Source organism: Parasteatoda tepidariorum, chromosome 3 (assembly GCF_043381705.1).
Source record: "Parasteatoda tepidariorum isolate YZ-2023 chromosome 3, CAS_Ptep_4.0, whole genome shotgun sequence".
NCBI lineage: Eukaryota > Metazoa > Arthropoda > Arachnida > Araneae > Theridiidae > Parasteatoda > Parasteatoda tepidariorum.
The window spans coordinates 28,857,188-28,881,005 of record NC_092206.1 but is presented as its reverse complement, the minus strand read 5'-3'; the positions used below and the strand labels follow the sequence as shown (position 1 = coordinate 28,881,005).

At 30.0% G+C, this 23,818-nt stretch overlaps 3 protein-coding genes across 3 annotated transcripts in view; all 3 read right to left on the bottom strand.

Moving 5' to 3' along the window:
• Positions 1–2,846, bottom strand: part of LOC107445458 (biotinidase-like) — a 12,411-nt gene extending 9,565 nt beyond the window's left edge. Inside the window, exon 1 of the mRNA XM_021145373.3 lies at positions 1,406–2,846. The gene's annotated coding sequence lies outside the window, so the exon portion shown is untranslated. The remainder of the gene's footprint in view (positions 1–1,405) is intronic.
• A 126-nt stretch (positions 2,847–2,972) lies between these two features.
• Positions 2,973–12,769, bottom strand: LOC107445464 (biotinidase). The gene is made up of 3 exons (XM_016059855.3): positions 11,763–12,769; positions 8,975–9,168; positions 2,973–4,446 (listed from the first exon to the last, which is right to left on the bottom strand). The coding sequence occupies exons 2-3, from the start codon at positions 9,164–9,166 to the stop codon at positions 3,055–3,057; spliced, it is 1,584 nt and encodes a 527-aa protein (XP_015915341.2). The 5' UTR covers positions 9,167–9,168; positions 11,763–12,769; the 3' UTR covers positions 2,973–3,054.
• A 3,501-nt stretch (positions 12,770–16,270) lies between these two features.
• Positions 16,271–23,430, bottom strand: LOC107445465 (toxin CSTX-20-like). Its single transcript, XM_016059856.3, has 4 exons — positions 23,289–23,430; positions 21,817–21,931; positions 21,542–21,657; positions 16,271–16,534 (listed from the first exon to the last, which is right to left on the bottom strand). Exons 1-4 carry the CDS (start codon positions 23,334–23,336, stop codon positions 16,493–16,495), a joined length of 321 nt encoding a protein of 106 aa, XP_015915342.1. The 5' UTR covers positions 23,337–23,430; the 3' UTR covers positions 16,271–16,492.
• Between the last annotated feature and the right edge of the window lie 388 nt (positions 23,431–23,818).

Genomic DNA, 23,818 nt, shown 5'->3' with positions numbered 1-23,818 from the left:
TTTTTTTGATTTCCTCTTTTTTACTTTCTGACTACTCTCATCCCTGTAATAAACAAATCGTATTTCTTTCATTCCATCAAACAAATTGAACATTTTTCGACACGCCTTCGTAATTTTAAGTTTCCAAATCTCATAGATTTGGAGCAGCAAGGCAAAATGTAACATAAAGCGAAAAAAAATCACAAGAAGCAATTAAAATCGCAATAACTGTCGGATAAATTGGATTTTTTAAAAAAAAACAACAACTCTGTTTCAAGCTCATAAACAAATCCGACCCTTTCAGTTTGCCGAATTTCAATTTTGTAGTCGCATTCTTGGGCCCTGTAGAGTGGTCTGCATGGTATTTTTTTAACAAGTTTATCAGTTAATAATTTTCAAGCAAACTAAAAAAAAAAAAAAAAAAAAAAAAAAAAAATTTTTTTTTTTCCATCGTAATTCTTGTACACTTTTCTACATAACATAGTATTTTCAAGTTTCTAAAATCTATAGTTTTTTCGCAGTAAAGATAAATGTAGCGTTAAACTGTACACCCAAAACAGCAGCGGTATCGGCAACCGTCCTTAAAATATTTTATTATAGAGAGATAAGTACAAAAAAAATTCAATTGCTTTTAATTAACTGGAAATTGGTCGTTTTGGAAAATAATTGTAAACAGTGATTAAGCGCACAAAAGCCTATTTAATGCACACAACTGTTATAAATAAGTATCTACTTGCGATTTTTCTATTCACTTTTGAGAAATTTTGACTCTCTGCATCTCAAAATTAACAATAGAGTTAGTCCATAATACAAATAAGATCTTTACATAAATAAGTATAAATTCATATTTATAGGATTATTGAAAGTAAATTCGAGAATTTATGTCCAAAAAATATTGGTGTATTTATTATATTTCTTTCTAACAACCAGTTTAGTTGCAATAACAAGTAAAACTAATAAAAAGAAAACAAATAGGAATACCTTCAACTTGTTCATTATATATCTGTCTGTTTAACGTAATATAAAATCCTACTTATCACAGCTAATTAATTGTAGTGGTAGAATAAGACTCGAAAGAGCTCAGTCACCAGCAGTTTTAAAACGTATTTTTTCAAACTATAATTTTTCTGAATAATAACAAATTTTACTGTTCGTGGAGTTCCTAAGTCCTTCACGACATAACTTAGATTTGTATAATAAAGGAATAATTAAAAAAAAAAATATCCGGAATCCCATCAAGAATAGGGATACTTGGATATTTGGTGTGATATCCCTTACCTTGGTTATAAATATAGAAGATTTCGCTTAATCACACCCTTTGTAAACGCATAGTTTAATAATCCAAATTCTAAGATCTAAAATTTTTATCTGCCCTTCTTAATTTTAGAATAAAATAAAAGTATCACATGACAATAAGGAAATTTACCTCTAACACTGTCTATTAAGCACTACAAATATTTGAACGACTAAGGCACTAACAAAAACAAACGTCGATCTATTTGAAAAGAAAATGAAGAAAACACACATTTTGTTAGAAATAATTTTACGATAGAACAGATTCCTCAATTATTTTTTTAATATTTAATTCATTTTTTAGCAGTATCATTTAAAATAATGAAAGAATTCAAAATTAATGAATCATTCTAAAATAAATAACTCCACAAAACTGAAGCGGGAAGTTATTATTTGATTAAAAAGCATCATAGGTTCATAGGCTTAAAAAATATGTAGGTGGAAACTAAATCGACATCTCTGAAACATGAGGCTGAAATATAGGTACCCATTTTCTAGACTTGCCAGACGTCCTTTAAAAAAATTCAATTTAAGTTAGTTTTGAAAATCGGCTGGGAATTTACCACATACTTTGCCAGTGTAAATTTGCTTACATCGAACTAACCGGACGCGCTATAAGATTACAACTTAAGGAATACGATAAGTAATCAATTGTTGCACATTGTGGTAGTTTTGGACTTAAATTCATTTTCGAGAATGCCAAAATAATTCCCCCTAATCCCCAGTCACATCACCTCATCTAGTTTTGTCTCTCCCCCTTTATTTTTCATTTTTAGTTGGCAACTTTACGTTTTATATTTCAAATAACTTTTGTGCCTTCTCGTTCATGTATGGCAGTCTACAGAAAGGGCACCTATTGTTGAGCGCTTAAAACACGTCGTTTTATTTCCCTCTGCATTTTTTTTGAAGCTGATAAAGTTTTTTGATCAAATAATGAATAATTCTGTCACTTAAAACTATAATTTCACTAAATGCTTGCGCGTTATTACAATTTATATATAGACAAAAGTTTCATGTAGAGAAAAACTAATGCATAAACCAATGTTATGAAAAAGAAATTGATCAAATCAGGGCGAATACAAACACAATTGTTATGATGTTAACACTCGGCATTTTTCATAATTAATTTTGTCTATAAATAAAATGGCTAATATGCTGAAATTTCGTTTATAAGTTGTCTGTTGCGATCTGTTTATCTCTTTAAATGCTCATAACTTTCCACCCTCGGAAATTATATTTTTTATGGTATTAGACACAAAATTACAATAAACAAAAATTGAATTTAATGAAATGTTATTATCTTTAACAAGATCTAAAACTAATACGTAAGCATGAGAAGAATATTTTTTCTTGGTGTTATAAATTATAATAACAAAGAATGTGTAAGAGTTGCGGAATATTTCTGTATTAAAATAAATATGATTTTTTTAAGAATGATATGTTTGCAAAATTACTAGTTGTATGTTACAGTTTATTGGTTATAAGGCTCCACACTCTCTGGCAACATTTTTTCCATATCGGTAAGTATGACAAAATCTCAGCACTTCTCTTAGTTCTTTTTTAAATGAAAAAATATGCGACAAGATAGCTGAAAATTTACCCACAAAATTTTAGTTGAAAAGATATCAGAAACTGCTTGTTTTTAAAGTGATAGAAAAGTTTTGATTAGGTTCAGTTATTTTCATTAAAAAAATGTTTGATGTATGTTACATTAATTTTATTAATAGTACATCAACGCTTTATCAACAGGAAAATAATATAGTTCAATTGTAATAGATCATATTAAGGAGCGAAGAAAGATAATCCTGATCCTCTTGGAGCATTAAATGGTATAAATGGTGGGTCACGTTTATAGTTTCTTCCCATTAAAGCAACTTTTACCAATGGTGTCTCGAAGATTGAATGAAATCTTAAAATGGTTTCAGTCTCAATAGTTTCGACCGTCCATTCTTCCTTTGGTGCTAACCGATAATAGTTCTTGGTTACAGTTGGATAAATTCTCTCAGCTTCAAATTTCGCCCTCATTTCTAAACTCTTAAACACTGTCTTGGAAGTGGTAGGTTGCATTACGCATTCTTTACCGTTGAAAGGATCACACCTGATTAACAAACAAGTTTCTTCCCACCAGAAATAGAAGTTTTTAACATTACTGGTACCATTGAATGTTGCTAGATAAATTTCATCCTCCAAGCCATCGGTAGAATACTTCAAGGAGCAACAGAATCCGTTATTGCAAGATTCAATTTCTCCAGAGGGATCGCTTAGTTTAGTTATCGTGAAGTTTTCTGTCATAGGTCTAATGCATCTGTAGTCATTAATGCTTTTGGCCGGACCGACAGACTCCTTAAAACAGTTTGCTGGGAAATTAGATCCTGTTTCTTCAGATTTGAGAAAAGCAATATCTTCTCTGACTACAATGATTGAACTAATATCGGGAACTTCAGCATCTTCTTTTATTTTGAGATTTGCCATCAAAAGCTTAGAATCTCCATCATTGTCATATGTATATACCAAATATCCTGAGTCCTTTGAAAATATTCCACTACCCAAAGATCCCGTTTCTGCGTATTGGGCATTAGCTGCCAAAAAATTTACATTATTCGCCAAGGCCCAAGCTTGTTGGAGCTCAACTGCATTCAGAACTGCGATGCTATCAAACCAATAAGTCGGAAACACCATTGTATCTATACCATATTCACGCGCTAATTCCACAGATTCACCAAAAACAGAGTCAAAACATATAATAAGTCCAAATTTTCCAAATTCAGTATCAAAGGTGACGAAATTTGGTTGCGCTGTGTCGGCACTTTCAAAATATGGGTGCATTTTATGATATTTCGCTATCAGATTTCCTTCTCTGTCGAATGCAACGTTCGTATTGTATATGAAAACACCATCATTAGGACATTCACTTGCGCAGTTTTCAACATCATTTTCATGGCAAAACTCATCACACTCTTGAACATCGATCAAGTTTGCAACAACATACATATGGTTCTCTCTTGCTAAACAGCTTATTGTCGAAAGCCTGATTCTATTGTTATGATCTTCAATACAAGGATTAGACTTTTGCTTCGTAGGATCTGGGATATTTTCAGCGTATCGTCCCATCTCTCCTTGATTTTCTGGATCATCTATCAATCCATACTCATTGAAAACAAGAATGTCAACTCCCTGAAATTGAGACATTTAAGTTAATACTTGAATAAAAACAAAAAATAAATTTAAAAAAAAAGCATTTTTTTCTTCAAAAAATAGCAGTTTTATTTATCAAGACAGAACATAAAGCATGTTTTTACATTACATATTTATAGAAACTTACTATGCACAGTTTTTTAAACGTTAAGAATATTTTAAGGTATATATTCATCATTTATACGTAACAGAATAGTGTTAAGATCATTATTATTATTATATTCATTTGCGTATGTACATTTATTTTTTGAACATAAGCCTTAAATGCAAGGAATATTTTATGGCTTATGTTCATCATTTACACTTAAATAATGTCAATTTCATTATTATTTTTTTTTCATTTACGTACGGAATTATACATATTTTTTAATGTGAATATTTGGTGGAAATGATTTTACAAGTCTTTACATAAAGACTTGTAAAATCAGATCATCTTTTTTTCTTTTAAGTGAAAAGAAACTTATGAGCTCTGTGTTGTCTCTAAAAGGTAAAGTTTACAAAACTTTTCAGTCACATTTTGTAGGAGTATTTTTATTTTTTAGAATAAGTGAGTTAATTGATGATTTCGCTCAATTCTCTTATTTTTTCTCATTAAATTTATTAATCTTATAGTAAGCATTTCAATCTAAAAAAAACAACAAGTGTGAATACCAATTATTGTAGGAGTTTTATATAGATTATTAAAAGCATCATAATGCATGCAAAGGAATTCAAATAAAGCCTTTCGAACTTAATTTTTTTTAAACTTGTTAATTGCATTTATTTTTACATTCTAAAAACCACTAATATACACCGAAGAGTCATTACATTATGACCACCCTCCATCTATAACAATGGGCTCGCCCAGGTTTTCATGGTTTCTTGTCCAGGAGCAATGTTTTCATGGGGCACATTATCATCCATTATCCTCATAGAACAATCCCTGACGTCTGTAAGCTACTTGAACATAGTTGCAGACCAGGTTCACCCACTCATGGCAACAGTTTTTCCTGCGGGGGATGGTGTTTGCAAACAGGATAATGCTTCACGTCATAAGGGTCGAATCGTCGAGGAACATTCCAGTGACTTTCAAGTCATGTCTTGGCCTCCAAATTCACCTGACCTTAATCCAATAGAGCATTTGTGGTCTTACTTGGAAAACCAAATTCGTGCTGCCACGCTACCCTCTCACAATGTGAGGGAATCGCAGGACCAGTTGGTGAGCGCTTGGTATCAGATATCTCAGACTACCTAGCAGCACCTTGTGGAATCAGTGCCAAGGCGGGTGCAAGCAGTTTTGACGGCTAAAGGTGGTCCTACATGTTATTAGCAGGGTGGTCATAATGTAATGGGTCTTCGGTGTATTATATGAAATGTGTGCGCGAAGCTGATAGTTAAGTTCTTAATCATTCGACGAATCTCTTTGACTGTGATTTGTAATAGTTTATTGGTGTAATTTGCACCAAAAAATAATAATTATGAAACAGTTATTAAGTTTGGAGACCGGTTTATTAGTTTAAAACATTTAATTGTCAATATATCATTGATTTTCATAATGAATGTTTAGCTGTTTCGTCACATGTTTTAATTTCACAAAAAACGTGTTCATTTTTGTAAGTTTCAAGATGTAAGAGTAGTGGAAAAAAATTAAAAATTCTTTATACACACACATTGTTTACTGACAATGACTTAAGTATACAGAAGAACAAGAATCAAATCTGAAATTCAAGCAGATAAAAGTTAAAAAGTATGTGAAAAAGAAATTCCTGTTTATTAATATGTTTTTCATCGATGTATGTATATCAAGAAGAAGCGCACCCCCTTTGCTGGACAACAACAACAAATCGATGTATACATAATCTATTGACGCATATACAGATTTAAATAAGTTTGTCTTAAAGTGTAGCGTAACAAGGTAATATCATAAAATTATGTTACAATAAAGAAACAACTCTTATAGTTTTAAACTCTTAATTTAGAAAACAATCAAAATTTCAAACATAATAATCGCAGAGTAGAATAAAAAAAATAAATATTACTAGTAAAAAAAACTTTTTAATTAATGATAAATTTGTTTTTATAGGAAAACAATATATTTATGACTTTTATTAATTAAAATTAATGTGGGAAAACTGGATTCTACCATGTGATTTTCCGGCCAATAAAAATGCCCCGACAACAATGGNATAATTTAATAAATAATTTAATAAATAATAATAATTAATAATTTAATAAATAATTTAATAAATAATAATTTGTAGAAATTTACTATGCATCATTTTTTAAACGTTAAGAATATGTTCCTCATTGATACGTAAAAGAATAGTGATATTGTGATATAATAGTGAATAGTGATATAATAGTGACAGAATAGTGATATAATAGTGAATAGATCATTATTATAATTATATTCATTTGCGTTTGTAGGTTTATTTTTTGAACATAAGTCTTAAATGCAAGGAATATTTTATTGCTTATTTTCATCATTTACACTTAAATAATGTCAATATCATTATTTTTATTATTTTCATTTACGTACCAAAATATACATATTTTTTAATGTGAATGTGTGGGGGAAATAATTTTACAAGTCTTTACATAAGGACTTGCAAAATCATTTCAGTGTAAAATCACATAATCTTTTTCGCTTTTAAGTAAAAAGTAACATGAATTGTTCACTTTATGTTGTCTCTTGAAGGTAAAGCTTACAGAACTTTTCAATCACATTGTGTAGGAGTATTTTTTTTTGAATAAATAAGTTAGTTGATGATTTCGTGCAATCCTCTTAATTTTTCGCATTAAATTTTTTAATCTTATAGTAAGCATTTCACAGTAAACAAAAAAAAAAAGAAAAAAAAATAAAAAAAATGAANAAAAAAAAAAACGAACAACGAGTATGAATACCAATTATTCTAGGAGTTTTCCACAGATTATTAAAAGCATCATAATGCATGCAAAAGAGTTCAAATAACTTGTTAATTACAACTTGCAATTGCATTTATTTTTATATTCCAAAAATCACTAATATATATTGCCCCGTATTTTGAAAAATATATCACTGTAAGGTAATTTCTTTAGCAAATAAAAAGTCAAGTGAACAAGGGAGCCTTTTGAGTAAGCATATTTCATGATTTTGTACCCTTATTAAGTCAGCAAAATGGTGAAATTTTTTTTTTGAAAAACAGAACTAATTACTGTTATTTATTGAGTTATGTATTTTTCTTATTTTGCAATACAACACTTATTTTCGAAACTAAAGGGTGAAGCCCCATTTTCTCTACCATTTACCAAACCCGATGACTTCCTTGCAATAATTGACATGAATAGTTTTCTTTCCTACAAAAGTTGAAATTGTTCTCTTAAAATATGTGTACTAAAGAGAATTCGTTCTGCTTACGCTTGTGCACAATTTCACGTTTGAACATTTCTTTCATTGATTCTATTAAGGTTTAATTAGTGAGCAAAAATAATTTTTGGTATTAATTCTTTTTTAAAGTAACATTTAAAATTGAAGGTATCTACTAAATATGATACGAATCGTATTTACTATACAGACTGATATATTATATAAAATGTGTGCGCGAAGCTGATAGTTAAGTTTTTAATCATTCAACGAATCTCTTTGACTGTAATTTATAATAGTTTATTGATGTAATTTGCATCAAAAAATTATAATTGTAAAGCAGTTATTAAGTTTGGAGACCGGTTTATTAGTTTAAAGTATTTAACTGTCAATATATCATTGATTTTCATAATGAATGCTTAACTGTTTCGTCACATGTTCTAATTTCACAAAAAACGTGTTCATTTTTGTATGTCTTAAGATGTAAGAGAAATGGAAAAAAAAGTAAAAAATACTTTGTATATACAAATAGTTTTTTACAGACAATAACTAAAAAATACAGAAGAACAAGAATCGAATTTGAAATTCAGGCAGTTAGAAGTTAAAAAATATGTGAAAAAGAAACCCCTGTTTATTTATATGTTTTTCATCAATGCAATATCAAGAAGAAAGCGCACCCCTTTTGCCTTAATAGCATACGACGACAACAACAACAACAACATCGATGTATACATAGTCTATTGATGTATGTATACAGACTTAAATAAGTTTGTCTTAAAGTGTAACGTAACAAGGTAACGTCACAAAATTATGTTATAATAAATAAACAACTCTTAAAGTCTTAAACTCTTAATTTAGAAAACAATCAAAATTTCAAACATAATAATCGCAGAGTAGAATAAAAAAAAGAAATATTACTAGTAAAAAAAACCTTTCAATTAGTGATACAAACTTTTTTTGATGGAAAAACAATGGAAAAACAAAATGTAATAAAGATTTATGACTTTTTTTAATTTATGACTTTAATTAATTAAAATTCATGTGGGAAAACTGGATCCTACCATGTGATTTTACGGCTAATAAAAATGCCCCGACAACAATGGAAAACTGATATTATGATATTATTACTGACAATTATGTTTTTATGTTATATCGAGAAATAATATATAAATACACATTTCTCACATTTTGGGAAGCTATCGATGCCGCTTTTGCATACAGCTTCAAATTTCTATTCATCGCCTCCTGTAAATTTTTTACAGCCACATCAGAGCCCCTTGTTTGATGTTCAAATACAGCAGCGGTGAAAAAGTCCTTGCATAAAACTGCTGTTGGCATGAACAGAACAGTTAAAAGAACGAATGGACTCATTGCCATACCTAAAAAGTATGCAAAAAAAGAATTATTCAATCCATTAATGATTGATTTTATATTCTGCAGCGTTGGGAACAATGTTTCTATAGAAAAATGGCTGAATGTTTTTGTTTTAATTTAATACTTTTATTAGACACTACTTAAATAATAGTAATATCATTTGTTAATTAAAAAATGAAAATTTATCTCTATATTGAGACCATGGTTGATTTTTAATTAATTAAATAATAAACTTAAACTTCCACAGAAGTTCGATTTTATTATCTAATCAATAAAAAATTATAATAGCAATAAAAATATTATGTGTAAAATTGTGAAATTTAAAAGAAAATTAATTAAAACTTATTGAACCCATAGTGTCTGCTCTGTGAGCATGAAAAACAATATTTGTTTCATCGTTTAGTTGAATATTTTAATTAGATTTCAATGCTTTTGTAAAATTAATTTTTTTGCAAATTATAGTCCCTCCCAATTAAAGAGTGTAATTTTTACTCTTGACGAAAATAATTGCAAGAGTGCATTTAAAAGAAAATTGACGTAAAAAGGAAGTTTCACTTAAAATTTCCGCTCACGCCTTTCTAAGAATTATTCATCTTGCATTGCGAGGTTTTTGAAGATGGTATATAGTGCGTTACTGGGCTTATTTTCCTCAAAATTCCTTCGTAGAACTTTGTTATTATAATGTTTAAGTTTATTGAAGAATTAGAACATAAAATAAAAATTTGTATTACATTATTTTAAAGAAAAATAAGAATTTTATTAAGTATCTAAATTATATTTATTAAGTATACTAAATTGTGCAAGGTCAAGGTTTTTCCTAAAAATTCATTTTAACACTTGTTTCATTTGTGCTCTAGTATGTTATTAATTACACTTAGCTCATCTGTAAATAACTGTCTCTATTAATTAACGTATTATATCATTGGTTTTCCTAAATACAACTCCTCAACTAGTTTTACCATGTTTATTTTCGTAAATAAATGCATTTAATGATATTTTTTTTTTTTTATCAAAAATATTTTTTGAAAGCGAAGATGATTTAGTTGTCTGTTTTGGGGCAAAGCGGGAAAAATAAAAGAGGAAGAAGACTCGATCTAGTTTAAAAAACACTATTCCATTTTTTTCTTTAAAAAAAAAAAAGACTAAGGGTTTACTGACCGTTACAGAACTCCAAAAAAGATTTTTGTATATAAAAATTCTATTATTTATTAGCTGTTCTTTCTTTTTTAGACTGAAAACTTATCAGATAACTGAAAATCCATTTTTTAGCCAACCATTTCAAATTTCATTAAAAAAAAATCTATTTTAATAAAAAAAGGTCAGGAAATGACTGGTTTTAAAAAGATAAATATATTTTTTTTTTACATATTGATCTTATGAAGTTCAAAAATATGTAACAATGGAAATAGAAATTAAATCTTTGAAACAAATCTTATCTTTAAAAAGCTCTTTTGTTAAGTCACTGAACATTTATCTACCTAGAATTTTTAGATTATATTTCAGGGTCAGGTTCCATTAGATGTACAATCACGGGGTGGAAATATCATCAATGTATGGAAGGGATATTAGTGTTTATTAGTATTTTAATGTAAATATATTTTTAGATTAATTGTTTATACACTAAATGGCAGCTCTATTAGGAACACTAGACAGTTTTCTGGAATTAAATTTCTGCTTCACTGCGGTTTCAATTTTACGAAGCTTATCAGAATAGAGGACTAGTAAGGTCTAAAAAAAAAGAAAATGTTATCGTGGCATGTTTTGGAACCTTTATTTCTAGTGCACGGTAGTCATTATTATTAAACATCATTGCTAATGATCTATGGCAGCATCGATGAGTGCTTAACACAGGGTAACGAGTCCTTCGAAACTGTTAGTATTTCAAAGAATTGTTTTGAAAATTCATTTTGTTACGCTTTGTTACAATCCCCAGATCTACACATTTAATATCTACGCATTATTATTGTGAGAATTAGACATTGGGTAGTGGATAAAAAGACTGAAAACTCTAAATTTTGATAACGTATATTCTTTATGTCAGTACTAAAAAGAAGATTCCTGAAATATCACTTACCTCTTTTTTTTATTTAAATTTATTTATTTTTGGAAATGGTAAATAAAGGTTGTTTTTGTCTATATCGAAGTAATTATCAAATTACCTGTCGTTTAAAAAAGGGTATATAAAAGTTCTGCATTTCACACAATTAAGCGCATAATCATTTAATAACTGAATAAGAACTCAACAAGAAATCGTTTGAACTTTGAACTCGAAGCATACATTATTATTGAGCTTGCATCTCTAACTTTTATCACGCGCTTAGCGAAATTTCAGCTATTCTTTAAAAAAAAATCCACCTAAATACATTTTCAATAATTTATAACGGCATCCACATTGCTCCAGTGGTAAACTCGTAATCTCGGTAATGGTAAATCTCGTTGGTATTGCTGTATGTAAATCTCGTTGACTTAATATTTTAGTCAAAACAATAACAGAAATATTTTATCAGATAATAAGAGGGATGTCACATTTAAAATAATAGTATTTAAGCTTTAACCATTCACATAAGTACAAAAAAACTTATAATTAGACTAGACATACCTTTAAAAATGGAGGTGAATTTTAATATTTAGAATTGATGTCTGTTTCACTCATTTCTCACTCGTAGATTACTAATCTGTGACTCGATTATCTTTCTTTTCGTCTTATCAATGAAAAGAACAATTTCCGAAATTATATCTTTTTTTTATTTTTTATTTTCAAAACATGTTCTTCCTTAAAGAATAGAACTCAGATTTGCTTTTAAGTTTATTGCAGCTAAAACTTTTCTCTCTATTACATAAAGTAAAAAACTTTTCAGTGCTATCGTATGGAGACTATATTTTGCATGAAATATTCGTGTTTTAATTGAATTTTATTTTACTTTTTCTAAATAAAATAACTAATTTTAAACTCTACTAAAATGCAGGATAAGTAGAATTTATGAAAGATAAAAATTTATGTTTTGAAGCATTAAGCATATTAAAGCATATTTCATTTTTGAGAATATTTAATTTTGATACATTTTCAATATTCGTACCGGGTACTCCTTAATGACTGCCCTATATATATTTTAGAATCATTTTATTTTATAACTGTTGTTGAACAGCCGACCTAATTTCAAGTTTACGGCTACTAATGTTCAACTCCTTAGCCTTGTAATTTTGAACCCAATCTAGAAAACAAAGGAACTCCTGGATCAAATATTGGGAGAAATTTTACTACCGTGCAACACTTTTTGATGGAACTAATCCGCATTCGCGTTACATGGAGAGGAAAACCACGGAAGCCTCCCATGGTTAACCTGAGGGGACTCTAAACCCATGATCTCTCCACTGATGATATTTAATATTAGCACTGCAGTCTTTGCTTGCCGGGTGTGAAATTCGTATCGACCAATCATAGCTGTGGTTTGAATCCGGGTCACCTGACTGGGAGGCGAGTGCTCTATCCCTTGAGCCACTACGGCTCTTTATAATCATTGTCTAAAATGAAGTTAGAAAAGAACATATTAGGGATTCCAAATTGATATTTAAGTTAGGAAAAACCAACTAAAGTTTTGTCTTTCCAATTAAGAGATACTTGTTGACAAACAATATTGGGTGAAAGGTTATTCATAATTTATAACAAAGGCGGTTTTTCCTTCTGCTTGTTATGTTCGCCAATCTCATTCTTTTTGTAAACAAATGTTTTTGCTTTTTGCACAAAAAAGACAGTTTCTATATTATCTAAAATTATTAACTTAAGAGGTTACTTATTTTAGTCAGGATTTCGTTCAATTTAAATTAATTTGCTCTGCTACTTCTTTATTGAGGACAAAAAATAATAATATAAAACAAATATAGCTCAGTTATAATATTTTTCGGAAATGATAATTATATTGCAACTTCCCTACAAAGCTGTCCGTTTGATTCTTTTTAATTATTTTAAAATTTTTTGTTTGCTATAAAAACACGATTAATTTTTATGGCCAAAGAGGATTATTTTACAATAAGGTGAAATGTTAAACTAAAAAAAATTGCCTTGTAATTTTAAATACTTATTTTACATCAGTTATTTTAATTGTATATGTTGATAGGATGCAGTTTCGCGTAAGATTAATTTCACAGAAAAGTAAATCAAATCTATTTCATTATGGTGTTTCTTAAGAGGATGCTGTACCAAGCGAGAAACTTGTCATGGCGAATTCTTTTCCCCCTCCATTCTTATTTTAAAATTTGGAGAAAAGTGAGCTTTAATAAATCTAGAGAAAACTATGAAATTTCAAATGCTTTTTCAAAATGCCATAATACAAACAGATTATTGCAGGATAACTTTCTTCAGCTTAATCCAAACTAATTCTTGACATAATTTCGTTGAATTTTGATAATTAAAAATAAAATTATTTTTTTCTGCATTTGAATCTTCATGGTTTGCTTTAGGTTTACTCTAAAATTACTTTTTCTAAATTTAAAATTTGTGCCTTTAGAGATATTTCAAATTTTCTTCCCACCAGATATAAATACACATAATATAAATTATAATTATACAATAGATTATTACTAAGTTAAGTCTGTAAGACATCAATTAGGGTGTTGAAAATAATAAATTGATTTTCGCTGTCTTATACGTGGCATTGAATCCAGAGTAAGTAATTATCAAGCCACCTACATGGCGGCGTTCGTCCTTTGAGGATCAAATTACTCAGGTGACAGAGAGTTTGCCCCCCTATGTAGCGCCCTATGTAACATATTTCACAATTGAAAAATTATTACTAAAGTTATTGATCTTAAAATTGACTTGGTTACATCACAATATAATTATTTACGATAGTAATTCCAAAGGTTTTCTACTTTTTAGAATTACCGAAATTCATTCAGTTAGGGTGTGGGGGGATAAACGAAAATAAAAGCACTGAGCGTCTTTCACCTCGTCGTTATCGCTGAATCGTCAGCTGGCAAAATATTCTTCAAATAAGGGAATTACTGGGTGCTAAGTTCGGACAATGGGTTAAAGTGCCATTCCGATGCCACAAATAACTTATCAACATCCTGCAGAGCCAGAAAAAACTCTCGCCTCGCCAAACCTCCGATTTTCGCCTCTGACGTCACGGTGGCGCAAAGCTTGAGCTTTTACTTCAAGAACGAAGCGTTCGGTCTAACTGGCTTTAACTAATATTGGAGCATTCTTTTTTTGTGACATATTCCAAGACATTCTTTGTTTCCTATAGTGATCTTTCTCAGTTTTGTGAAGTGAATTACAAAAATTTAAAATTATTTATGAAATGACAGTTGCAACTTACAAAAATTCAGATAGAAACACAAAAGGAAAAAATATAATTTTCCACGTGTTCCCTAAAGTAAATGAACAACTATGTAAAAGAATGGCTTCAACATTGCAAACGAAATGACACATATGAACGAATATGCAGTAAGCATTTTTTAAAATAAGATTATGAAGATGATATGAAAAATCGTTTGCTTGGATTGCCGATTAGAATGATTTTGAAATTGCTCTAACTCTATCAAGTGCTCTTTTATCTAAAGGAGGACTAATTGTTCCATCAGCAGCATGGATGGAAACGTTTCAGGAATTTGAGAAAAGTTTTTAAAGTGTGCATGGAACAGAAAATCAAAAATGCCATCATGTTGTTGTTGTTTCTAATGCCACTTGCGACATTAGCAAGCCAGCTTGGCGAAGCCGAGCAATTTAAGGCAGAGATAGTGTTTCTCGTTTTTCAGCCGTCTCGTCACACCCGTTTATATGGCGGACCCATCCATACATCCATTCATTCATCCACAGATCGTAATTTTGACCTGAATCAGAGAACGATCGACCTCCAATCCAGTACCCCCAGAGGTATTGATTTGTTATGGGAACATGGAGGACTCTGCGACTCGACAGAATTTAACGTGCATCAGTCACCAACTGCCGGCGAGGTTCGAACCCAGGAACTCTCGGACATGGGCCCAGTGCCCTACCGACCAGGCTATCCCGGCCCAAAATGTCATCATAGAATTTATAAGTAAAAAAGACCGCAATACGCTTATTTTGCATTTCAGAACTTTTATAAGAATTCTCCAACTAAATTGAAACCGCCCAGCTACTTCAAAAAAAAAAGAAGGCAGACGAAGAAATTAAAAAATGAATGATTCAATGAAAATAAAAACTTAAATTAAAAGTATAGATAATTAATAGTTAAAATTCTCCTAGTTTCATAACGTAGTTATTCTAAATATTTATTAGTTTTTTTTAATTATAATGTAATTATTTTTTTAAATATAATTATATTCTTTTAAATTTAAATACCTATAAACAATTGTAAAATTTCTAATATTTTTATGAACCTAAGTTATTTTATTTGACTAATTAGCGCTTAAGGTTGTTGTTTCCTAATGATTAAGTATAAACAAATTGCCATTAACGGCATTTAAAATCAAGATTCTAAATTTAACCGGACTTTACAAATTATTGTTATCGAACAATATGTAGCTAAAAAAGTGTCGATATATGCATTAAATTTTTTCTTAACAATAAAAGTTAAGACTGAAAATTTAAAAATAAAGTATTTATAGCGTCATTTACGACAGCTAGTAAAATATTTTTATTAGTTTGAAATGGTATTTAATTTATTATTTTGGTCAAGAAAATTTTTCAAAACTATGTTTTTGAAAGGAAATATGTTAATTGCATAAAGTTTGAAAGCTAATATCAAGAAAAAGTCGAACTTATTTTTACAGAGAGAATGATACAAAGTTTTCATAATATCATTGCTTGCGATCGCCTAGATCTGTGGGTAGCGTGACGTCATGAGGAGGGAAATCGTAGCTAAGAGGGGAATGAACTAGCCCTTCTATTCCGTAAGAAGATTAAAGATGTCAAACGAAAAGTAGTGAGATGCATACTAACAATCGATCTTTCAATGTACATTTCTTTTCATTATATTTTTCAAAATAGACTTAACTGAGAAATACATCCCTTTTTTCAAATATTCGTCCATTTTCTTTACTTTCTTCCTTTTATTTCTTATTTATTTTTTTTAAAAAATGATGAATTTCATAAATAAATAATCAAGTGAACAAATCAAGGAATAGTTTAAAAAAAATCACAATTTTATTGAAATGAATATTTAGAATTCATTTTAAAAATACAGTTTTTATTTTTCAACTAAAAAAAAAAATGTGGCACATGTAGTCATTGTTTTCAGTTGATGAAACAAAGAATATGCTGGATTTTTGGATTCTTTTAATTCTCATTTTTACTAGGGCCCATCAAAAGATGACATTTCAGGGCTTAATCTTCTTGGAAGATCATTATTCCTTTGCTTGACACTTATCTTTCAAGAAATTGACAACCTTTAAAAATAAATTAAAATATCACACTTGAAATATTACATTTAATATTTGCATTCGTAAAAGTAATAAGTAAAAAGTTGTTAACAACAGTTATTTTGTTTACAATAATAATAGTGATTATAAGTAATCATATTGTATCAGGAGTACGCATTCGTTGGAAGGCACATTCCCATTTATATAGGTTTGGCGACAAAACACCAGAACTTTCGACGCGATTCTAGATTATTCTTGCATAAATTAAGTAAATATTTGTGCCATCGCTTTGAAACTCTTAAGTTTCCATAACAACTATTTTATTACCAAAATGGTTGCCAAGTACCGCCAAGTCAGTAAACCGTGTCTTCCCTAAGAAATACATTAGGCGTTATTTTCTTTCTGAATTATGATAGAATTCTGTGTCTTTCTGGACAAATCTTCTAATTAAACTGCTTATTTAGGATTCGACTGAGAAATCTAGCCTCATAACAAAAGAAACTATTCAAATATTTATAAATTTGTAATAATATGGTCAATATTTACAAGTATTCATACAATCTAATATTACCATCATGGCCATATCATTAGCTTACCATCCATTTAAGTGATCGTCATAGTATGTAATCTTGATTACATATAATCATATGGTTCGTAATCAAAACTAAGAATGATTTCATGGAATCTTGATTATAAGTTATCATGTAATCATAACTCACCACCACGTTCAAAAGTACATTGTTTTTTTGTCATTAATGTTTAGTTTATATATTTTTATGGAACATCATTTGTGTGTATATACCAATATAACTTATAATTTCATGCAGAAATAAATATTTTCCGACAAAACTCGCAGTATTTTTAAATGGCTTGGACAAATAATCAATGTAATTGTAATCTTGGCTTATTATTACATGATTGTTTTATTACTTGAGGTAATCGTAATTACTCGTAATCGTATAGATAGCAATTGTAAAATTTGTTAACCTATAATCACGATTTAAAGTAATTTATTGCTGCTTAACTATTATTTGCGATAATTTTCGAATGAAAGCGTTATTTTCAGTGACGCCAGACTATGAATTAAATGAAAAAGAAAGCTTCTCCTAATCATCAGGGAAGAGGAGGCTTAGAACATTTCAGTTATTTAACGCTTAAAATTTCTCTATAAATTGTTTCGTTGTAAACTGAATTTTTCATATAAAGTTGCATAACATCACACTTGATTGTAAAATTGCAAATATATAGTTATACACCGAAGAGCCATTACATTATGAGCACCCTGCTAATAATATGTAGGACCACCTTTAACCCTCAAAACTGCTAGTACCCGCCGTGGCATTGATTCCACAACGTGCTGATAGGTAGTCTGAGGTATCTGGTACCAAGCGCTCACCAACTGGTCCTGCAATTCCCTCACATTGCAAGGGGGTAGCGTGGCAGCACGAAATTGGTTTTCCAAGTAGGACCACAAATGCTCTATTGGAGTAAGGTCAGGTGAATTTGGGGGCCAAGACATGACTTGAAAGTCACTGGAATATTCCTCGACGATTCGACCCTTATGACATGATGCATTATCCTGTTGGTAAACACCATCCTCCGCAGTAAAAACTGTTACCATGAATGGGTGAACCTGGTCTGCAACTATGTTCAAGTAACTTACAGACGTCAGGGATTGTTCTATGAGGATTATGGGTCCTAATGTGCCCCATGAAAACGTTGTTTCTGGGCGAGAAACTATGAAAACCTGGGCGAGTTCATTGTTATAGATGGAGGGTGGTCATAATGCAATGGCTATTCGGTGTATAAAGTTCCGAAAAAAAATCGTATTTATGGTATAAATGTAAATTTTGAATTTTCTTTTTGAAATTGCCACTTTAGACTATTTTTACTTATTGTTTTTTTTAATAAGAGAATGAATATGCTTATTATAAATTTCTATGAGTCACTGTGGAGTTGAAGGAGACACGTAGTAGCGAGGCAAAATTTTTGATGGTTTTCCATTGATGGGCCAACATAATCTTGATGGTAACCATCAATAATTCCATCATAAACCATTATATTTTTTGATGGTAACCAACATAAGTAACCATTAACCCAATGTAGGAATTCGGATTGATTTATGATGGCCCAACGTAAGAACAGCAACTTGTTTTGTTCATCAGAAGTTTCCACCATAGTTTATAAAAGAAACATGAACAAAACCAAATGGTTTTGATGGTATATTTCTGTTGACCCAACAGGACTTTCAATTAAACCATCATGGAGATGTAGTGTACCCTTATGGACCATCGCGAATTTCTATAGTAAATTACTCTGTTTCACCAAGCAGGCTTGCTAGTATGGCAAGTCGCATTAGAAACAACAACAACAACATACTAGAAATCAAATGTTGGAACCAGTGCCGGATTAAGCGTACGTGGGGCTTTAGGCCATTCAAATTTTTAGGGCCCTTAGATTAAAATATTTTCTCCTATATTTTTTATTTATTCAAATACAAAAGTATTTATATATCTTTTCATTTAAGAAAGCATACTTAAAACAAAAATAAATAATAATAAATTAAATTTTACTTTATTTTGTTAAATTTGAACTAAAAAAATAATCATAAAATTTTGAAAAAATTTGAAATTTATTAACACTTTACGAAATCAACGCTACTATAAAATTGGTATTTCAAAAATATTTTTTTTTCTGCTCTTGCGATCAATAAACTTATCAAAATTAATTTCACAGAGAACATCTGATTCGATAAACAATTATAAATTTTTTATCTCGCAAATTAGAATGACAAATTTGAACTTAAAAAATTATTGATAAATCTTATAATGCATAAACTGCAATAATACTTATAAATAATAACTAAAATAAGTAATAAACAAATATGATCAACATTATGTAAAAAAAGATATCGCATTTTATTAATATATATTTGAAATTGATTTGTTTTTTAAAAAATCATTGTTTTTCTTACTTTTTTAAAATTTATTTTCAAAAGATCCATTTTAAGGGGCCCTTAATCATTGGGGGCCCCAGGCCATGGCCTAGCCTGGCCTAATGGGCAATGCAGCACTGGTTGGAACGATCAAGAACAACCATCATCCCAATGTAGGAATTCGGTCTGATTTATGATGGTCTGACACAAAAAATAGATTTTATGGTATATTCCCGAGAACTAACAAGAATTCCCATAAACCATCATGGAAATGTGCAGTTGGAACCATCATGGACTGTTGGTTCATGAGAATCAAACTTCATTTAATGGTAAACCATCATAGTACATATTAAAGTAGCATTTTCCAACAAGGAATGATAGAAGTTTGATGGCATATGAACGCGTAATGGAAAATGTTGGATGATGGCGACCATTAAATGATGTTGGACCATCATCAATCACGCTGAAACTAACATAAATCGTCAAAATTTTTTGATGGGACCATCAAGAATTTTGACTTGGGTAAGCTTACTATGATAAGGATGTAGGCTTCAGGGCTCGAAAAACAGCCCGTCCGACCGTCTTCGACTGTCAAAAATTCTCCGCGGACAACTAATTTCTCGAATCCGATGTTCGCGAGGACGGCCATTTTCCCGTTAATGTTCGTGATACATTTTCAATTCTTGTTATCTTCCAAAGTCTTGTAAGTTACAAGGCAGCAAAATGACCCACAATACAGCAACATACTGCGCATATATTGATGTTTTCTCTGTCTGGGAGTACTGCAGCGGTTAAAAGGGGCTTTGCAGCAATAAACTTACAAAAAAACACAATACGTACTGGTCTTAAACAAGAAGCTTTAAAAGCAATTATGAACATCTACCTAAATGGAAAACCCCTTTCAGATTTCTGTTCAGAAACCTCTGTAAATCATTGNTTTTGGAATTTAATCCTAGTAACGACTAATTCATTGTGCAATTTATATAAATGTTTGTAATAAATAGGAGAAAATTATGTTTTTATTTATTTAAAAGCGACGGGTTAGTTTCAGCGGAGGACGGGTGCATTATTGGACAAGCCGTCCTCGGGGACGGGTAAAATTTCTGAGTTTTTTCGAGCCCTGGGCTATCTACTAAAAAGCACAAATTTCATAGGTTAATTATAGTACGTACTAAATTTTCCTAATTTCATGAAGTATTTAATTTATTTTCACAATTATTAATTCTTGTGGAGTGGAAAATTTAGGAAATTCATTTTTAGTTTCACTTAATTAAAAATGTTGATTATCAATGGAGTTTTATATTTTTTTCATAACAGTTGCAAAATATGTATTTCTGAAATTGTATTAGTGCATCCATATCTTAACATACATTTTATATGGATTCGATAATAAATACTGATTTAATATTAAATATTGATTTGATAATAAATATTGATTTGACATTGCGTATAGATTTCACATTAAATATTGATTTGACACTAAATATTGATTTAATATTAAATATTAATTTGTTATTAAATAACGATTTAACATTAAATATTGATTTAACATTAAATATTGATTTAACATTAAATATTGATTCAACATTAAAAATTGATTTGTATATCGACTTCTTGATGAAATGAAAACTAAGTTTGATTTAACTGATGAAATAATATTGACTGAAAAAAAAATACACTTTTAATTCACTGATTGCCTTTGAAACAGTTTTTTTACTTAGTTTGAATCAATTTCGTTCGATTGTTAATTAAATATGAATTAATATTTATTTATCTTTAATGTTAATGAAACTAAATATTGTTAAAAATATAGTTTATTTAAGGTTGTTTTAAGTTAAAATTAGTTTTTTCAAAATTTTTCGTTATTAAAACGAAACAGTGTCTTAAGACTGTTAGAAATTTCATTCAAGAAGATATGATATTGCAGCAGGAAACGAACGTTAAAAGTTTACTGATTTTAAAAACAAATTACTGATAAGTTGTCATAAATGAGGATCAATATCAGTGGATGATTTCGGTTATCTGCAAAAACGGCAAGTGTTTAATCGAAAAACTACCCATGCGATATTCTTTTAACATGCAAATCGTTGTATACTTACATTGTTTTCATCTGTTTCCTTAGATGGTTTGCACTCTAAATCACCCGCACATGGACAGGAAAAACGGTACACGTCACCTTCCCTTAATTCGAAAATATTTGTCAAGCAAAATTCACCTAAAAATACAACATTCTTATAGTATTAGGAATAATACTAGAATATTTCCTTTCCCCAAAAAATTACAATTGGATATTTAACCAGAACTTGGTAATCATGAGCATATTTGTAGAAGATGGTAGAAATTATTTTGAGTAACATTTCATGGGTACACTCACCTTCTTTTTTCATTTTCTGACAACGAGAGGGCAGGAAGCTTACAATCCTTGTGCAACATTCATCCTCATCACAGTCAGATTTACCTTTGCATTTCTTATCTTTTTCTGCCGAAACCTGTAAGATATAAATTAATGTTGTAATATTAAATGAATCAACAATTGACCGTTTTCGGTTCTGTAAGATGCGCCATCTTTGATGACGATGTTTCTCATTGCACTGAAACAATCGTGTCTTCTCGTGATCGTATTGCATGCGATCTTCTTTATTAATGCTTTTATACGTTCTGTTCCGTTTTGTTACAATGCAGGTAGTCACATCTACTTTTTTAAGCTGCAGTATTAACTTAAACAACATTCGATCTCTTTTCGGCACTATAAGAAGCACCATCATTGTCGTGGTCTCAATACTCATGATGATGCTTTTCATATCACCGAAATAAACGCCTCTCTCTTAGGGGTCATTATTATTTATGATTTTATACACTACATTCCGCTTTATTGCAATGCCATAACCATTCTTCTATAAAAAAGAATAAAATAACAATATTAAATTAGTTAGTAGTCCTCCTCTATTCGGTACCATAAGAAGCACCATCATTATTCTGTCCTCAGTATTAATTAATGACGCTCTTCAATTGTACCGGAACGATAGCCTCTGTCTTTGTAATCTTCATAATACATTGCTTATGTTGCTTCACTATATCGATTTTTATGCGTTGTGTTCCGTTTTGCTGAAATTCAGGGAGTCATGTCTGCATGATTAAGTTGCAATACTAAATTAATCAACAATAGACCGCCTTTCAGTACCATAAGAAGCACCATCATTATTTTGGTCTCAATACTGATAATGATGCTTTTCATATCACCGAAATGAACGTTTCTGTCTTTGTGATCTTTGTTATTTATGTATGCTTTTAATATGTCGTATTCTGCTTTGTCGCAATACAGGACAACGATATCCATAGCTCTACAAATAATCAATGTTTTTGTTTTTGGATCAAGAATTATAGATACGTCGATCTGTTTAAAGAGTATGTGACGGTAAATTGTATTGTCAACAAATCTTGCGGTGGTGGTCTCAAACACAATTAGTATGTACCCTAAGGCAAAATACGATATTACTTGTATATATATATATATACCTAGTAGTAAAACTAAGTTAGTTGAAACGTCCACTGATAGGAAATTCGAACACTGTCTTAAGAAAACTACATTTAATTTGTCAATGCTTATTACATGCAATTACGCTTCAAATAAAAGTCACATCATTTTAGTTTAAATGAATGTCAACTATCAACATTTTTAAAAGCATTTTCGGATGTGCTTATCCGAATAATGTATAACATCTTTTAAAGATATTGTAGGCATTTTTTATTGTATTTCCACCAAAGACAGTTTCCAATTATAAACAAATGAAGAGATATTTTGTATAAAGCAGTTCGTTTAGTCATATGTAAATGTAGGAAACTTACCAAGATAATGGCACAAGCCAAGAAAGCGAATGCGACGATTGTCTTCATTTTGATGAATATTCTCAATCAGTTTATTCCAATTATTCTGATTTATATAAAGAAATGTGCGTGTGATTTAAATCGGCTGTTGTGCTGATAAGATAGGGACAAAAGGCTACAATTATTTAAAACAGAATATGAGCTGATAAAAAACTCTATTATCAGTAGAACAAACGTAAGATTTTTGAAAACATCTTTAATTAGTAATTATATTATAAATAATGTTTTATTCAATTGTTTTTCACAAAATGAGGCTAAATTATGGCAATTTACTAAATATGTCCAACCAGGAACATGTTTTAATGCAGCCAAATAATTTTTGTAAATGTGTTTTCTGAGCTTCTTTGTTCTGTTTTGGTTCGTTTCAAGGTTTTTATTTACTTTTGATTTTTATCGGTTTCTGTTCCGGCAAACAGATGTAACTCAAATTTAGACCTACTTCATTAGGAGAACACTTAAATTGTCCATTTTCTTAGTTTTTTAATACAATA

Coding starts and splice junctions, on each gene's coding strand:
- LOC107445465 (XM_016059856.3), bottom strand. CDS start 23,336: ATGAAGACAATCGTCGCATTCGCTTTCTTGGCTTGTGCCATTATCTTG. Junction 21,658..21,816: donor TCAGAAAATGAAAAAAGAAG/GTGAGTGTACCC, acceptor TTGTATTTTTAG/GTGAATTTTGCTTGACAAAT. Junction 16,535..21,541: donor AGGAAACAGATGAAAACAAT/GTAAGTATACAA, acceptor TTATTTTTAAAG/GTTGTCAATTTCTTGAAAGA.
- LOC107445464 (XM_016059855.3), bottom strand. CDS start 9,166: ATGGCAATGAGTCCATTCGTTCTTTTAACTGTTCTGTTCATGCCAACA. Junction 4,447..8,974: donor CATCGATAGCTTCCCAAAAT/GTGAGAAATGTG, acceptor TCTCAATTTCAG/GGAGTTGACATTCTTGTTTT.